Source organism: Leptonotus elevatus, chromosome 1 (assembly GCF_054856555.1).
Source record: "Leptonotus elevatus isolate MCC_2025b chromosome 1, RoL_Lele_1.0, whole genome shotgun sequence".
Taxonomy (NCBI): domain Eukaryota; kingdom Metazoa; phylum Chordata; class Actinopteri; order Syngnathiformes; family Syngnathidae; genus Leptonotus; species Leptonotus elevatus.
Window position 1 is genome coordinate 27,747,285 of NC_141239.1, and position 18,857 is coordinate 27,766,141.

General features: G+C 40.4%; 1 protein-coding gene across 6 annotated transcripts in view; it reads left to right on the forward strand.

The window, feature by feature from the left end:
• LOC147181457 (BAR/IMD domain-containing adapter protein 2-like) overlaps positions 1-18,857 on the forward strand; it is a 73,967-nt gene that overhangs the window by 7,094 nt on the left and 48,016 nt on the right. For all 6 annotated transcript variants that reach the window (XM_086088242.1, XM_086088286.1, XM_086088276.1 and 3 more), the window contains one exon: positions 13,606-13,681. In XM_086088242.1, the coding sequence (XP_085944368.1) occupies positions 13,606-13,681 (76 nt within the window). The remainder of the gene's footprint in view (positions 1-13,605; positions 13,682-18,857) is intronic.

The following is an 18,857-nucleotide window of genomic DNA, read 5'->3' on the forward strand; positions in this document are numbered from 1 at the left end:
CAACTCCTCGAAAAAATGTGCTAATTGTTTTGTCATTAATTAAGGAAATAACTTAATGTGGGTACTGGCACACAAATTGAAAGCTCTGATATGATTGTGACATAATGTAAATCTGACACCTTGGCATACAAGTAGATGAGTCATACAGTCTCGTGAGCCAACTTTGAACTTTAATGTACATATGTTTATCTTTTGAAGGAAGCAGAAAGTTCTATTGATTGCAAAGTCAGTTGGCATCTTCATTACTGCCGTCCTGTCCACCTTCTTGATTGCGGCCACCATCGCTGAGGGGCTTAATATGATTATATATATTATCATATTACTTATAATTATTCATTAATCATTTTATTTATTATATCATACATACATTTGATGATACACTATGATTATACAATAGAAAAATAATGAAGTACCCGTCTAATACTTTTGACACCGCTTTCAAATCCTCTTTTGAAACTTTGTTAACTAACAACGTGACTAACCGTGTTTTGAACAGTGCATATTCAGGGGTTGGTTAGCTAACTTGAAAGTGATTAACCAGTGGTTAAAAATTGAACAACCGGACGTCTGCTGACACCATTCTCACTGATGAGTTTCTCGACATCATCGTTCTTGGACTGTTTCATACAGTCCAATTGAAAGTCTTTTTACGCTCGCTTTAAGCACAATTGAAACTATACTAGCAGCGAGTTCACAAGAAATCATGGACGCATCACATGTTTGAGAACATGTGATGAGTGGCCAGTTTTGTGATTATGTAATTAGGCACAGGTTCATGGTTGGCTTGAAAGGAGAGTATGCTAACCTTTTCGGACCGGTTTTACATACAACATTTGCAGATTCGTAGAGTTTGTATTCAAGATCAAATAATAATATAGGGCGCTCGTAGGTGTGGCTCTATTTTTGTCTAAATGATACATGTCGGCTTTTGCACTTGAGCTTGTCAATTGGTGAAATGTTGACCGCATTTGACATTTTGACGTACTTTGGGTCAAAAGTTTCCAACATGTTTAACTCACTACTTTTGCAACGTATGCATGGGTGCCATGTCTATGGCAATGTTAACTCATTCACTCCCAGCCATTTTCACTGAAGCAGTCCCCTTCAGTCCCGGCTGTTTTACTGGATTTTGACAGATTTTGCAAGACCTACAGAATATTGTGTTCTATTGCTATAAAAACACGAAACCCACCAAAAGAAAGATTAGTCTCTTCTTTCATCAGGAAAAAAGTAAATTTCTATCTGTTTCTCTTTTGCAGCAATTAGCATTAGAATATAGCTAAGTTTCATCGTTATTCACAAATCTATTAATAATTGTGATTAAATGAGTTTTTTTTTCAACATGGCCCAGGTTGATCTTTTTGCTTTGCTGCCACCTGCTGCTGTTTGTGTAATAACTACCATTTCTTCAACCGTTCTTTGCAGTTGAGAGGCTGCATCAAAGCCTTCTGTGTGCTCTAGCTTTAAAAACCAACAACATAAAAACGTATAAATATGTCTTTGGGACACAAGCATTTACAATAGAACATATTTTATATATTTTTGGGAGCAAGTGAGTTAAGTGCCATTGACCCTGTGATTGCATTTCACTGAACTCCTTTCTTCAATTACAATGTAAAACTGCTTTCACCCATATTATGTGTTTGTTAATGAGAATTAAATATTAGGGACGCACCGAAATGAATTTTTTGGGCCGAAAACAAAAAAGAGAAATGCTTGGCCGAAAACCGAAACGCCCAAAAAACATTATGTATTTTTTTTTTTTAATCATTGCTTTTATTATAACTAATTAAAATTATAATATTATTATAAAATATTTAGGCCTATTTAGCACGGGCATTTGAACAAAGCACTATTTAAATAGAAATGCGTCCACACCACAGACATCAGAGACATGTTGGCGAATGGTACATTAAACACCAAACGCGGGGTGAGCAACTGAACATTTTCTGCCGGTGCAATTGCACTTTATAGTCGATGTACAGTACTTTGCACCGATGGGCATGCATGGGTGCGGTGCGGTGCGGATGACGCATTTGTAGGCTATTTGGAGCGGGACACGGTGCGCCGCACTAAAATCGGCACATTCACACGTTCACCAACGTTTAAAAATAAATAAATTTCTTCGCACCAGCCAATCGGCTATCGGAACGGACTGCAAAGTCACACACGGCGTCCTGTACAGATCTGTAGTCAACCGGAGATAGTGGTAAGTGTTTACTTGTTTAAAACTGTTGATAGCAATAGTGCTAGCATTAGCTAAAGTATTTAGCACGGCCACCAGAATGCAAGTGAAAAAGTGGAAGCGCCCAAGGGGCTCTTATTAAAGAAAAAAGGAAGACGCTGCAGGAGTAAGAGTGGCTCGCTCACCTGTAGTGCAGTACTCGGCAGCGCTCTCTTTTTCGACATAGTTTACAAGCGACCTTCTCCTTCTCTGCCGGTACTCATAAAACATTCACTCCCATGTTTGGTGTTTAATTCAAACAGACACTTGCTTGCAGCGTTTTTTTGTTTGCTTGCGTCACCACAATATCCTCTTTCGGCTTGAATTTTATCTCGGCCGAATGCGGAAAATGCAATTTTTTTCCATTTTCAGCCGAAATTATTCGGTGGCCGAATATTCGGTGCATCACTATCAAATATGCTTGTTTTAAAAAAAATTCTCAGAAAAGTTTCTCAATAGAGCGACCGAATCACTAAGTTGGCAACGTCGCCCGACAGTGCTTTCGTGAAACATTTTTTGTCTGCAGCCATGTCGCATCGATGAGTAAACAACAGAAGTTCCATTCTGTTAAAGATTGAAATGAATGTAGCGCAATTACTAGTAAGTCAAGGCACTGGTATCTCAAGGGTACATCTGTATTAACTCATTCACTGCCATTGACGGCTATAGACGTCAAAAATTCATTTGAACTATTTCTATTAGTTTAACATTTTTTTCCACTTTTGTTAAGAGTATGCAAACCTAGAATTTTTTTTTAGTGTACATCAAGAACAGATATACAATTTGTGACTAATCGTGAGTTAACTAGTAAAGTCATGTGAATAATTACGATTACACATTTTATTCGCCTGATGCCCCAAATTTTTTAATAATCTCCCCCCCCCCCCCCCGCTTATTAAAAAAAAAAAAAAAACGTTGTTTTTTTTTAAAGAAAAGATTATTAAAAATTAGGGGCGTCAGGCCAAGTACTATTTTTAATTGCATGACTTCACTAGTTAACTCACGATTAATCACAAATTTTATATCTGTTCTAATACAATATAAAAAAACACTATGTTTTCATACTCTTGTTAACAAAAGTGGAAAAAAATGAAATGAAATGAATTTGACGTCTATAGACGTGAATGAGTTAAGGGTGAAATGTTAAACACAACAATTCCCATAGCATGAGTGCACTTTTTTTATTAGCATTAGGACATTAAGAAAAAAAGTGCTCCCTAAACCCAAAAGCTCTGCCAGAACTGAAGACGATGACGCCATCCATCACTTTATTGACCCCACACTGCATCATGAGGGCCTCACGGAGCACTTAATGGAGTTGAAAAAGGCTCCGGAGCATCTGCCCGTTCGAGTGTCGCGTTTGGGCAAGTCGGCGCCTGCTGTTGTTTTGGTGTGGTGGGGGCTAAGTTAAAATGATTGCTTTATGCGCCGCAGGAACTCGTCCTCGACGCCTTGCGGAAAAGCACATTTGTTCCCGATGCAGAGCGAGGATGACTGCTGCTCCACACGCCCACCTCCTCTACACGGCCGTGGGCGGACGCTTTACAGACTTTTTTTCTTTTTTCTTTTTTACCCATTTCAAGGACAGACGTCGAACTTGTATACACTCACCGCTGTGTCGTTGCCACGCTTCTTTTTCTGAGCTTGATGGCTTACAAGCCCCCCCCCCATCATTGCTTCATATAGACTGTGCGGGGGTGGATGAGAGAAGGAGGCGCTGAAAGAGAGTGAGGGAGGCGGGGCGGGGGCGGGGGCGATGGAGAAAACTCCGCATCCTTGTTGAAATTGTCTCTAATTACTGTGCTGGTGGAGGCTGAGGCTGTAATTACGCGGGGCAGATGCTCAGCCCTGGCCGTGGCAGCGGACGGTGGCTTCACATTGCTGCGGTTCGCCGTTACTAAATTTCACCTCCTGCAGTCACCATGCATGATCTCGCCCTTTGGTGCGGTCCTGAGTGCCACTGGAGACGCCCTTTGTGGACAAGTAGCGCTTTGCCACCATCTTGTGGCATCTTGGTGCCAAAGAAGTTAGTTGAAGTGAGTTGAGGCAATTCGACACTTAGACAAGGGTAGTGCTTTTTCGCCATCCCCAAAAATATTTTAAATGATTATCTTGGGGTGTGTTAAGACAGGAGTGTTTATTTTTTATTTAGTTTTGTGCCATTTGAGGCAGACAATCATAACTAAATGATTTCCCTGCACAGTATCAAAGGTGGTGATCACCACATGTAGACCAGTTGCCGCATGTTGTTCGTTCCCCCCGTCAACCAATAAAATTCGGCGCATGTCATTCGTTCCCTGTCAAGTTTTCCGGGGCAAACCCTGGTAGTTTACTTGGTAGTCCAATATGATGGCAACCATATCGTAAAAATATACAAACAAAAGTCTTCCATCTTATTGATTGTGCTGGTGATTTAATGACAATGATCAACTATTGCTTGTGGGCAATAAAGCGAGTTGGCATTTTCAATGTGTTTGTGGTGCCGCATTTATTTAACATTCCATTCGTGCTATTTTTCAAAACCGCAGCGTGATGCATCAATAATTCATTAAAAGGCAACTTCTAAAGCCGCCGTGGAAAAGTGTGAATGAGTCTTAACGTTGTGTTTTCGTTGCATTTGACAGTCGGAAAGTGAAAACGGCAACGTCAGCCCACTTGTTTATTTCCTCCCGCCTCCTTTTCGTGGTTCGTTTGTTTTTGCGCCGGTCCGTAGTGGGTGAGCATGGTGGAAGAACCGACAAATACGTCTGGGTTGCTGTGGTAACCGGTGCCAGTGGATGCTTTTGCCGAGTGGCTGATGCCTGCCTGAGGGTGCGAGTGAGTGAGTGAGTGAGTGAGTGAGTGAGTGAGTGAGGGTGCTGTCGTTCACACCGGCCGTATGACAACAGAACAAACAAATGCAGTAACTAAGTCATAACATGTCATTCGGATGTGACGACAGTGAATTTAAAAAAGATTAAACATTCACCACCATAATCCAAGTTAACACGGGCACACTATTGAAAATTTACTTTAATTTCTTGCCTGTGGGAGTGACTGCTTAAAGTGTACCATAATTCATCATCCTTGGGGGGATTTTGATGAAAGCAAGTCAGAGCAGCTATTAAGACATCTGAGAACTATTTTAAATGTTGAAAAAAAAAAAGAAAAAAAAAAGGATTTAATGTCTCCATTTAAGTGCTTGAACAAAACAAATGTGTTTTTCCCCCCCTTTCAAATGGCCGTGTTGACTTGGAGAAATGAAGACCAGCCTCACTGGCTGCCTCCAGTCTAAACACAAGTACCATTAACATTTTTAGAGCACACTTGTTGAGACTCAAGTGATTTATTCGATCGACTCAACCAGGCTGTAAAACTCTTGCATTTAAAACATTGCCTGTTGCCCGATCACGAAAAAATACGAATATAATCAGTTTCAGGTTATATTTTAAGTAACATTTTAAAATGATCAGTTAACCACTGTAAAATGTAAAAACACTTGATTGATAAAAGTGTCATGCAAATGAAGGTTGCATTGCAGATCTGCCTCATTTAAAAAAATCTTGTGATGCTGAAATGATTAATTGATTAACTTACAAAAGAGTCTTAGCAAAATCTCTCCCTCAAAGATTAGCCGTGATCATTTCTTCACATGGTGTAAAGTTACTGTAGAGTAGAGTTGAATGGTTTTTGGAAAATAATCTAATTGCAATTTTGTTTCCCTCAATATTGCGGTTTCAATTATTTTCTTCTTGGTTATCTTCCCATTTGTTTAAATGCAATAAATAAATCATTGTTACAATAAACTATATCAGATTTTTTTATACATAATGTTTTGGTCTTATAAATTAGCCCTAAACTCAAATAAAGACATATGAATCTAGAATTGTTGTGAAAGACACGACTTCAATTTGAATTTTTTTACTTACTAAACACTTTGTAGTCTTTAATTGTTCACTCCGAAAACTTGACAAAATTCTACCAAACAAGTGTGGCGTATCGGTGAGTCAAGACCCAGATTACAACACGAATGCAAACAAATCATTATCCAACTTTTCATGAAACAATAATGTGTAAACATTTGGATTGCACTTAAATACTAAAGTTATCTAGACCCTATATAGATAAATAATATATATTTTAAAAATAATAATGATAGCCTACCGACTGACAATACACCCCCCCCCCCAAAAAAATATAAATAAATAAATAATTGCAGCCTTTGCTATTTGAAAATAGCATTCTACTACGTTGTGTTTTCACCACCCTCGAATTCGATTAATTGTTCAGCCCTACCACTCGGCCCTAATAAATACTTCCTAATAACCTGCCCGCTGCTTTTTAATCTTCCTCTCTTAGCAGCATTAGTAGTTAAGTCCATCTTGCCATGCTTTATTGTTAACGTCCACAATCCTTGTTTCAGGCGAATCATGCTAAGGTCTCACTTCAACTTGAGTGGAGTGCTGCATTTGATTGATTTATTTATTTATTTTTCAAACCCTCCCTGCTGGATTTTTCCTCAGGAATATTCTGCCGTGGTCATCTGCGTAATTGGACACACGCCACTAATCGATGGGAGCTTTAACAACTCACTTTAATAACGGAGGAGAGCTCGGCGGCAAAAAGCGCCTCGTCAGCAAACCCGCTCGCACTGCAATATTGTTCTCATGCTGTCGTCATCGCTTCATAGAAATCTGTTCTCATTTTTGTTGGGCCATATTATGCAGAGACGCGTGCTTTGAAGTAATGGCCTCAGATGCCCAGAGCCTTCGTACCTCACCTTTGCCCATGTCTCAAGTCAAGTCGAGTTTCATGTCTTTTAGTTTTGGTCACAAGTCATCAAAACGGTGACACGCGTCCAGGTCGCAATAAACTCAAGTCCCCGTCTTTGGGTTTGTTGTTGTTTTAATTTACTATTACAGCAGTTACTATCTTTTGACTCTTGTGTGACCGTCCCTTGAATGTAGACCTTTTACTGTAAAAAAATTGCCTCCGCAATGAATTAAGGTTTTATCGACCATTTCACAATGTCGCCGCGCACTTCTTGGGTGGTGCTCAAGCAGTAAACAACCCCTTCCATGCCATTTGACCAGGGCACAGCAAGTGAGAAAATGGCTTCAATGATGATTTTAGCTTTGAAATGTCAAAAAGATGACGAGGCAAATTTTTTTTGAGGGGACAGGCTAATTCATTGACTGTTCTGCTGCTCGGATAAATGGCACAGATACTCTTTTTTTCCGCTAAAACGGATAGCGCGCTGAAGAGCTGGTTACGTTAGCTAACAGGCTAAGCTTGTGTTTTTCTAAACTACAGTTTTTTTTGTACAGTGCACATAACGATGGCGACAAGTAGACAAAAATACCAAAAATGTGTTGCTTAATAATGCAAAATCCATTTTTATCGAATAACTTATTAGTTGATTATTGATAGAATAATAATTTCTAACAATATCCAGTAGGTGCAGCCCTAGTTTAGTTCCCTTTAACTCATTCACTACCATTGACCGCTATAGACGTCAAAAATTCAATTGAACTATTTCTATTAGTTTAGTATTTCCATTTTTGTTAACAAGAGTATGAATTTTTTTTTGCACATTTAGAACAGATCTAAAATTTGTGATTAATCGTGAGTTAACGAGGGAAGTCATGCGAATAATTACGATTACAAATTTTAATCGCCTGATGTCCCTAATTTTTTAATAATCTTTTCTTTTTTTCCCCCGTTTATTAAAAAAAAAATACTATTTTTTTTTTTTAAAGAAAAGATTATTAAAAATGAGGGGGCGTCAGGCCAAGGACTATTTTTAATCGTAATTAATCGCATGACTTCACTAGTTAACTCACGATTAATCACAAATGTTATATCTATTCTAATACAATATTTAAAAAAAAAACTAGGTTTTCATACTCTTGTTAACAAAAGTGGGAAAAAATGTTAAACTAATAGAAATAGTTTAAATGAATTTTTTAGGTCTATAGCAGTCAATGGCAGTGAATGTATTTTTTTTAGATTCCCCTTAAAAAAAAAATCCTGTACTCACAGGTTCTGCTGGCTTATTTAGAGTTATTTTCATTTATTTTTTTTTTTTTTTAAGGAAATTGAAATAAAAAAAACGACACATTTTAGGCTCTATAACCCCAAACACAGCAAACCAAAGAACAAATATTCTAAAAAGGTCTGTAAGAGTGGCAACTTTAAAACTTACATGGAGTCGCACAATGAGGTCAATCTATTTTCTGGTGCATGTGATCCACGGCATTTTGGCAGGAGACTGGGGGGATCAGGGTTGGGTTGGGGGTGTTGACGGCGCTGGGACGGAAGTGGCAAGAAGGAACAGATGAGGGCACGCTGGCGTCTGATTGGACGCGATGATTGCCACCGGTTGCTGTCAACTGGTGTTTGTGCCCCATTTTGCATGTGATTACCATGCGTGTTCTGTGACACATAAGCACCTAGAAGGTTCGACTGATTAGCATCCCGTGTTTTGAATGGGCATACGTTCAACGCGCGATGACCTAATTTCAGTTCCAGCAAACGGAGGTTGGCGCTGACTGAGTGATAAATGGTGTTTATCTTTCTGATGTTGTTTTGAAGTCTGCAAACTTCTAAAATGCCACTGCAAATGGGTGTTGGACGCATTTTTAATTGGCTGATTTTGTGCTCAGTCAAGCACAATTGAGGTCTCCTGGTGCCAAGAAACTGTGTTGAAGTGAGGGGAAGAGATTCAGTTGGATAGGCTACAGTTGTGTCTGAATTGAAAGTAGTGCTTTGCCGCCATCTCGGTGGCAAGGGAACTATGTTGAAGTGAGAGAAGAAGATTCGATTAGATGGGCCAAAGCCTTGTCTAACTAGAAAAGTATTGATTGGTGCCTTCTTGGGGCATCTGTCAACAATTCTAAACCTCTGGAGGGGCATCAATCTCTTGTGTTTTTCTATTCTTTTGTCATTTTCTTTGGCTTTTTTCTTCATTTGACGGGCAATGGCAGTTACAGTAACGCTTAGTGACGATGGCTACGGTTATGCTAGGCTATGTTTTGTCTTGTGAAGATTCTCTCCTCCCCAATTTTTGCTGATTGCTTTTAGATCCTCTTCACCGTTGTGAGTAGGGAGGAATGCTTTTATTCTGCATCTTTTGCATCACTTTGGTCTCTTTCTCTCTCTCTGTGGCCCCATTTCCCAATTAGCCGCCACAATTAGGCTAACAATGTAGCACAAGAGAACTGGGATGACAAATTTAGCCTGGATGACGGAAGAAACTACCTCCCGCTTCCCCTCTGGCGTCGTCTCATTTCCTTCGAAAATGCATCGTGACTTGCGTGCATATGGCTCGCCTGTGTGTTTTCTGTAGTGGTGGGTCAGTGTGATAGTGTGTGTATCTCTCTTTCTCTTTCTTGTGTGTGCAGGGGGGGGGGGTAGTTTAATGTGTGAGCGTGATTGTTACGAGAGATGCTTATGTGCATGATTGAGTTAAAGTCGTCCAGGCAAGTGTCGGCTACCTTTTGGCTTCTTCAGTGGGGGAGTGTGCCGTAATGATGCCGTGTTATGCAATCCTCCCACTGCTTTGAAACGCCACCACTTGTTATTAGAAAAGGTTTGTACGCGTGTGGGCGTCTGCACGACTACGCACACACACACGCGCACACAACTTCTTCATCAGTCACCTCACATTAGAATGAAGTAGAGCGCAGCGTCGTTTAGGAGTATTTCCCTTAGTGAGGTCCTGAGGGAGGTCTTTTTTATCTCGGTAAAGTCGACAGGAGCGCGGGGACACCTTCGTATGTTTCTTCTTCTGCCTCAATTCGACTTGTTTACATGCTAATGGCTAGGCTAGTTTAGAACAGTTACATAACAGGTGGATGAGTGCAAACAAGATGGAGGCCACTAGGGCTGTGCGACATAAACACAATTCCATATCTCGATACTTATGCCATTATGTGATAATGATATCAATGAGTTTCTTTTTTCTTTCTTTCTTTGTCATTTAAAAAGCACAATCTAAATATCAAAACGATGTGCAATTATTATTTAGAACTTACTGGCAATCAATAAAATTACAGATTACAAAGAAAATAACATTGTCGGCCTTCTTATATGGAAAAAGTGCTGTTTTTGTTTTAATAAACAAAGTAAACACTGTCATCAACATTGACCAGCTCAATGTTGGTCTCAGGGCGCTATTTTTGGCTCCTTGTGATGATTTTCTGGATGATTTTTCTCCCTGTCTTATAAACACGGCAGGTGGAACCTTATTCATTTTGTCTAATTAAATCTTCAAAAGAAGACTGTCAGCAATGTCAGTGGAAGAATTTTGAGGTTTCCCCTTTGTGGTACGTGAAAGAATCACTGCCTCGGTAGGTACAGTTCAAGTCGGTTGTCGTTAACTTTCAATATTTGTGTTATTCTTCAATTATTTAGTTACAGTTTATGAGCAATACATTTTAAGCTTAGTGCTCGTTTAAGCCATTCAGAATGTTTCCATGGCTTACAACAATATCAAATATACTTTTTATGAATAAACCCTTTGTGTCATTTTTGGGGCTAAAGCCTTTTAATGTTTGTCATTCTGGTGTCGTTTGGAGAGCAATGTATTTTTATAGGTGGTATTTTGTCGAAAATTCTGTAACTGAGGCCTAAGAGGTTAACGATCATTTCAAAGGGTGGCCATGAAATATGGAGCTGAGGTGCCTGTTGGTCGTCGCTCACAGCTTTTTAATTTCATTCTTGAATTCAGTTTGCTTTTGCTTTTGCTTTTGCAGTGAGTGGCATGGCTGGGTTCGTGTGACATGACACTTAAATGTTCACGTTCTTTGTTCGTCTTCAAACTGAATCCTCAGCCTTTTTTACATCCTTAATAATTGTTATTTTACATTTAAAAAAAAACGAGAAAAGAGACAATTGCCCGACAGCTCTTAGGGTGAAGTCTGGTTCTTTCCGTCTTGGAGGGAAGAAGAAGAGCGGCGCTGACAAAGCTTCTTGTAATTATCTTTAACACTTTGCGAATGAGCCAGTGATTTTTGGGCCGTGCACCTGAACACAACAGCAGCGGCAGTAGCCTTTGAAGAAAACGCACCCTGCGCATATGAATTTTTGACAGTCATTTTAGTTTTGTTCAGTGCTGCTACATGTTGTCTTGCTGTATGTAATAAATGTAACATATTAGCACAGTCACCAATGCACCTTGACAGCAAAAACCATAATTGACACCCCTCATGTTGTTAATTGCCTATTCTGTACTTACCATTGAAATTGTAAATATACCACAAATTTTGATTGCGAAACATCCTTTCAAACTCATGTCATAACCCTTAAAAATAAATGGATTACTGTTGATACACATGCGGCGGAGACTTGCCGTTACTTGCAACATCTCAGTTACTCTTCCCCGACATTTCGTCTTAGTCGAGATGTATTCACTTCCTTGACACCAGATACTGCACTGCTTTCCTATTTAGAAACGGCACAAACGGCACAAAAAAATTGAAAACTGCAAACAGGCAGGTTGACAGAAGTCACTAGACAGAAAATGATTTTGCAAGATAAGATCCTCTTCAAAATCATCAATTTCTACTTGTTCTTTCTGAAAAACTTTTGTACACTTCCAATTGAGAGAGTATGGTGATATCTTCAGTTTATAATTCAACACATTTAAAGACATGTTTAATGATTGATTTATGTCAGACAACTGCCCAACACTAGGCTTGGATCATTCACATACAAATGTTATATAACTGTGCACCGTTTCTCTCACTTGAATTCATTCGGTGCTCCCGACAGACCTCGACTCCTTCCGCTTCCTTCAATGAGTGTGATTTTCTTTCAACACTTTTCACCTGTTTAGCACTCGTGAAATAAGACAAATACAATTGTTGTCGCTATTAATTACACTAGGCGAGTGTGTCGCTCTGACTTACCTTACCGGTAGGCCTATCTTTAATTTATCGCTGTCATGGTGGAACAGAATTGTCAACAAATTGCACATTTCAGCTGTCAAGACACTTTTATTGTGACGAGGTCCGACAAAAACTGTTCTTTACATTCTATATTTGTCATTACTGTGGGGGGGTTTTCTGAAGTACAGTTACATATAGTGATCGTTCACCTACTTCAAACACATTCCAAACATTTTTGTTTGTTTTGTTTTTGGGAGGCTGGAAGGAAGTAATGGCCCCTCCATTCATTTCAAGATGATTTTCGGTAACACGATGTCGCATGTCTTGGCTCATGAGCCTCCTCATTAAAATGAAGAAAAGAGACATTGTGATTGTCAGGATGAGCTGCCTGTTTGACAGTTGGAATTCATCAAGGGTTGGTGTAGGTTTGCTTACTGCAGTGTGCTATAGCTGCGTCGCCGTCCCCGCGGCTCTTCCTGGCTAGGCCGAGCAGAGAGCGGCTAATTGGAGGAAGTGCACAAGGAAACGGGAAAAGGTACCAGATGTCAAGACGCGCAGCGCACACGCTGCATTTTAAGAGCGTGCGCTCCAATATGTGATCCAATCTGCTTAGTGATGAGACATTTAGGACATTGTGAAGCTTGAGGGATTCCTTCTGTATAATGAGCCGGTGTGTCCGTCGTCTTGAAATCACTTCTTCTCAAACTGCAGTCCCTGGAACTCAATGCAGCTCTGCTTATCTGAGGTATTTCAGACAGTGTATTCTCAAATGTGGTTCTGGAACTTTGTCCAGCCTAACTGGTCATCATTCTAGGAGCAGTTTGGTTCGTGACTATAAAAAGTTTGCCCCCTCCCCGTCACATAAAAAATAAGACCAAGATGAATACTTTTCAAACTTTCTCTGCCATTAATGTGACCTAGAACTGGTAAACCCGGTCAGTCATCTTTTGTTTGGGAGATTGTAGTTCTAGTCCAGTAAAAGCAAGGTTCAACTTTTTGGCCGTAATTACTAAATGGCCATTATGCCAACAGTGAACCATGGTGGAGGCAAGTGTTTTGCTTTTGGGCTGTTTATCTTCATCTCGAACTGTGGCCTTGGGCAAAGTACAAGGAATTATGAACCGCTTGAAATAATTTAGGATTCACACAAAACCTTCAAGCTTCTAGCAAAGAAATGTCATGAAATGCCTACAAGAACAGCCGGAATTTGTTTTGGGTTATTTAGAGGCGCTTTACACAGCCACACTGCAGTTATAATAGGGTGTGCACACTTGTGCAACCACATGATCAGATTTGTTCACACATTTGAACAGGGGTGTGTAGACTTTTTATATCCACATTTGTCATTGTTGTTGCATAACAGTGAGACGGAAGCACAAAATGACAGGCAGATAATTTCACACTTGAAAGGCGGGCACGTTCATTAGCATTCACGCCTCCGAAGCATTTTGTTTTGCTCGAGAAACCTTCCCTGTGCAGCCTTCAGCCTTGTCTTCTTTTTGTCTCTTTCAGACAATCATGGAGCAGTTCAACCCCTGCTTACGGAACTTTGTTGCCATGGGGAAGACCTACGAGAAGGCCCTTGCCAGTAAGTCCATTTATTTCTCTCCTTCAGGTTCAGGCGCTCTGCCAATGCAGATTTTTTTTCACTATAGATCTACCTCCTTTCGCCTTTTTTTGTCTGACTATAAAAGGACAGTATTTATCCTCCTGCCAATGGGCAGGCCTTGCCACCGAGTAAGCAGCTTTTTTTCTCTCTCTCTCTCTTTGCTGTAAAGGAGGTGTATTAAGAGGAACATAAAAGGGCCTCTAATGTGAAGTGATGACAGTTCGCTGTGGGTAGACAAATTAATAAAGGCGAGCGCGTGGTCGTGCTGTCGTCTGTTTGTTAATTTGCCGACTGCGATTTATCCAAACTCGCCACCCTCGAATAAAAGCCTTACCAAATCGCTCTCGGCGCCCTGCTCTTCTCGTGCGCTATCTTATGTTTCATCCCCCACCCGCTTGACACGTGATAACTAATCCAGGATACAGTGGGAGGATGGAGACAGACTGTTATTAAGTACCCATTTTGTAAGATTTGCCCGATCCGAGGGGGGCCCAAGAGGCTCTCGTTTGCGGGGGGGGGCAACAGGATGGGTGAGGGGCCGGCCCCTTGTCCATATGGTGCCACTACTGGAACTGACCATGCCTCTTGCTAAGTTACTGTTGATAAATCCGAGCATGGTGAAAAGTAATATCAATATCAAGATCTCACCCTCACAGTCCATCAAAAAAAAAAGTGGACCTGTATAAATGTAATGGGCATGTGGCTAGCCTAGTTTGCATTGTTGAGTCATGCCTCACATCGGTAGAAGAGCATTTTCGGTCAAATGGCTAACAGAATGTCATTCATTGTTTTACACATTGTTGCCGAATCCACTCACCTCCATGATGACTACTTTTCAAAAAATGGGGGACAAAAATACCTTGCTTGATGCCATAATACGAATCAACAAAACCGTACTGAACTCAATTTGATGGTTTTTCAGGACAGCATACGTGAATATTAAAGTCCCCCATAAAGAGGATATGATTATATTTCAGCAGGATTTCGGCAAGAAGATTTGCAAAGTCGTTTAAAAAGTCCTTATTGTATTTTGGAGGTCGGTAAATGACACAGTGACAGTTTGGCCGACTTCAATGAAGGTGGCTTCAAAGCTGTGAACGATGTGGTAAGTAGACATCGTTTTTGCTTTTAAAAATAGTTGCTGTTCCTCCACCTCGGCCCGACGTCCTCGGAGCGATAAGCACAGCCAGGCGGTAGTAATTCAATCATAGCGGTGGACTCACCAGCGACAGTCCAGGTCTCCGTCAGGCACAGGAAATCCAAGTTGTTGGAAAGGAAAAACTCACTCAAAATAAACGTTTTGTTTGTCAATAACCGCGCATTTAACAGCGCAAACCTTGTGGGAGCAGCGGGGGTGCATGGCCCTTGTGCCCGGCGGCCTCGAGGAAGCTCCTTCAGAAGCTGGAGGTCGGCACCGCGTACAAAACGCAGGGGGCAGCACGGCCGAAGCTTTTCAAGTGAACCGACGATAGGTAGCAGCCAGGAGTCGGCAGGGTCCACGATACGCCACAGCGGAGTATATCTATGCGGTCGGGAACGAGAAGGGGACGAAGCTTGCTCTAGCAGTTTGTTGGCCGCAGTGTTTACCCCAGCACCGCTGTCAACACGAGTATGAGTTGTTTACGTTTTTATATCCCACCCCCGTCAAGAGGTTCTTCTCGCGCATGCGCTGAAGGTACGTAATAGTTTGTGTCGGTGCGGTGTGTATTTACGTCATTTTTCTACGCGACGTGCCAACGTCTGTGCCGACACCACAGGTGGTAGGCGTCGTCGGATTGCTGTGAACAAAACCGTGCCCGAGCCCAGTTGCCTCCAAAATATACGTCATCACGAAGAAGACATCATCATAGGGGGAATGCACTTCATCGTCAGACCAACGTGAGCCCTTTGCTGCTGCCATCTACTACTGTATCTACTTGGGCACGGTACAATGGCCCGAGTGTGAGTCAGGAAGAGGAGAGTTTTACAACACTTTTCAGACAATTTACATGTCTTTACGTGAATAGATTTGTTCACAAACTATGTTCAGCAATTTACACATTTTGTACAGATTAAAAAATACTAGCGTGGAGACTGACAAATACTATACATTTTTGAGAAAATATCAAATTGACCATATTTGGCCGTTGGTGTTTCCGCCTAATGACAACATCATTTAAGTAGATTGCTTGCCTTGGCGCAATCAAAGGGGTTTTTAGACTTCAACTGACAATGCAGCTGACTATAGTGTGTGACCACTGACCAGTGTGTGTTGAAATGAGTTTATAGTGGTTCCTTTAGGTTTTTGATGGAGTCAACACACCTCTTGGGGGGTGGCTTTGCGGGAAGATCCATTGTTATGCATTCCTGCAATTTAAACTTGAAGTAATCCCCTCCATCTGTCTTTGTGAACGACACACACACACACACGCACGCACGCACGCACGCACACACACACACACACACTGCATTTGTCAGCAATAAAGTAGCTTCATGCAGTAGATCCAGCTTATTTACGCTTTAGTTGTCATCTACATTCGCTGCACACATAACAGCACATGCAGTATGTGGTCTTAATGAATTGAATTTGAATTAGATTTATTTCAAATGGTACAGTGAAATTTAATGAAACACATAAAAATTCCCGAGTTAAAAAAGTCAGAATTAGCCAGAAGTCAATTTTGACTTCGGTACTATACCTGTATAAAATACCTCGATACCGGTACTGAAACAGTACCTCGACAAAAATCTGAAACATCAACAAAAGCAGCAACATTATTTTTACTTTTTATTGATTCAAAATATTAGGATATATACATGTTAATTTATGTAAATACTGTATATACTGTATGTGCTTTCATATTGCATGCCATATTCTTGTATTACTGTATTTGACTGCATTTGTTGTTATCAGTTTTAAATATTAGTAATACTGTGGCACTCCTCCCATGACTCAATGTAATGTTGCTTGAGTGTGCGTGCATGTCTCTGCTCTTCTCCAATTCCCAATTAGTTGAATGCGTCATCAAATACTACAAACTGGGAACAAAATAATTCACGCTTAACTTATTTTTTAAGGGATGTGTCAAAAAATGCGTCACAACCTTAGTCATCGTTAGTCATCTGGGCTTTTTCTATGCATAAATGTGATTTCCTACAGTGTGCCTGTTCATTGAACGCACCTTGAGTCCACTGCAGGTTCAGGAGTGAGTGTTGCTTTTTTTTTTCTGCTTCTCCGTGAAAAAACATTTGCTCTTGTTACAAAACGTCATGATGGTTGGCTTGCCGTGGCTGTCAGCCATGGAAGAAAAGATTCCATATGACACTTTGCGCGTCATACTTCTCAACGAGGAGTGCACGGACAGTGAGCGCTTCAGTGTTCAGTGCGTCAAGCCATCTTCTTGAGCCCTCTCACACACATTCCGAAAGAGGCGTGCCATTTAAGGCGTTTTTCCGCACATCGGTAGACAGGTGGCCATGCGTGTATGTGTACCCGCCTTTAAAATAGAGTTGGCGGGCTGTCTCGTATTTATTTTTTGAAGTACCGGTGTTAAAAAATTGATACCGAGCTGTTTTTGAAGCCAAAACATTAGGGGTGTTAGAAAAAATCGATTCGGCAATATATTGCGATATTACAGCTCGCAATTCTCGAATCGATTTTTAAACGTAATTTTTTTATGGGAATATTTAACAAAACGTCTCACTTGGGGTTAGGATTCACACATTAAGCATGGAAGAATGTTATATTAATGGAACATTAAGCCTTAATATTTTATTTCAGTGCTGTTCAAACATGAAACAGACTGCAACCTGTTTGTTAAAGGCAGTGGCTCAGTTATCAGCCTGAATTTTCAGATAAATAAATACATTTTCATACAAATCTTACAGTGTACAAGTTTACTGATTAGTATTGTCTAAATTTGAGTTTTAAAAAAATCGCAATTATCAATTTATAGATTCGCATCGGGATTAATCTGTATCGAATCGTGATACGAATCAAATCGCCAGGTACTAGGCAATTCACACCCCTACAAAACATCAAGGTACTGTACTGGTACCGGTATCCCGTGCAACACTAGCCAGAAGTCTATTTTCCATCTGTAGTCCCATGGCCATGTTAAAAAAGCAATAAAATACAAAAATATAAGTAGAGCATAGACACACAATTAGTAAAAACATACAATTGGACTAAACAGGTCCTGACACACTAAGAAGACAACACAACTTTGCTGTTAAGAATCAAAACAACACAGTACATTACAAGTACACGTGTACACAACGGATTTATTGTCTTTTAGTGTTGACAAGTAAGTATATGAATCAACAAGCCACTTTTTCAAATGTTTAGTAAAAACCTTTTAATGTTGTTAACTATCTGATCTGGCAGTGAGTTCCATTCACTGGCCCCTCTCACAGTCGAGGCAGACTAACTGAAGGTGCTCTTACGGTGAGGGATAAAAAAAAAAAAGTCTCCTCTCGTCACACGCTCACTGTTATGAATGAAGAGACATAATCATTTAATCTTAACCATATCTCACCAAATAGTGGCCTCCACTCAAATAGATGCTGTTCCCCAATTATGCTATGACCAGGGTTGGGAGGGTTACTTTTAAAATGTAATCCATTACAGTTACAAGTTACCTGCTAAAAAATGTAGTTAGTAATGTAATCCAAGTACCATAATATTAAAGTAATGTAACTGGATTACATTTGGATTACTCCAATATTGAGTATGCTCATGAAGACAAAATTAAAACAAATATCACCACAATATATATTCTATACAATGTGCCCCTGTTATTTGCGGGTGATAGGGACACGGGCAGCCTACAAATAGTAAAAATCCTTGAGTAATTAAAAAGCATGTAGGCTATTGATTGATTGATTGAAATCCATATGCTGTTTTCAAACTGTCATGGAAGCAACCACACCTCATAGATAGATAGATAGTCGTCTAATGAGGATGACGATGCGTGACATCAACTGCAAAATGAACTTTGATCCCAGTCACAAGTTTAGCCGTGTATATGTTGTGCATGATGTTTAAATAGAGAATTGGTGGGAGGAAGATTTGTTTGGACGGTGTAACTCACATTATGCTTGTAGGCTAGCGGGCTAGCTAGCAAGAAGTTACAGCGCGTAGCATGCCGCTGGACTCTCAGCTCAAACTTTCGCT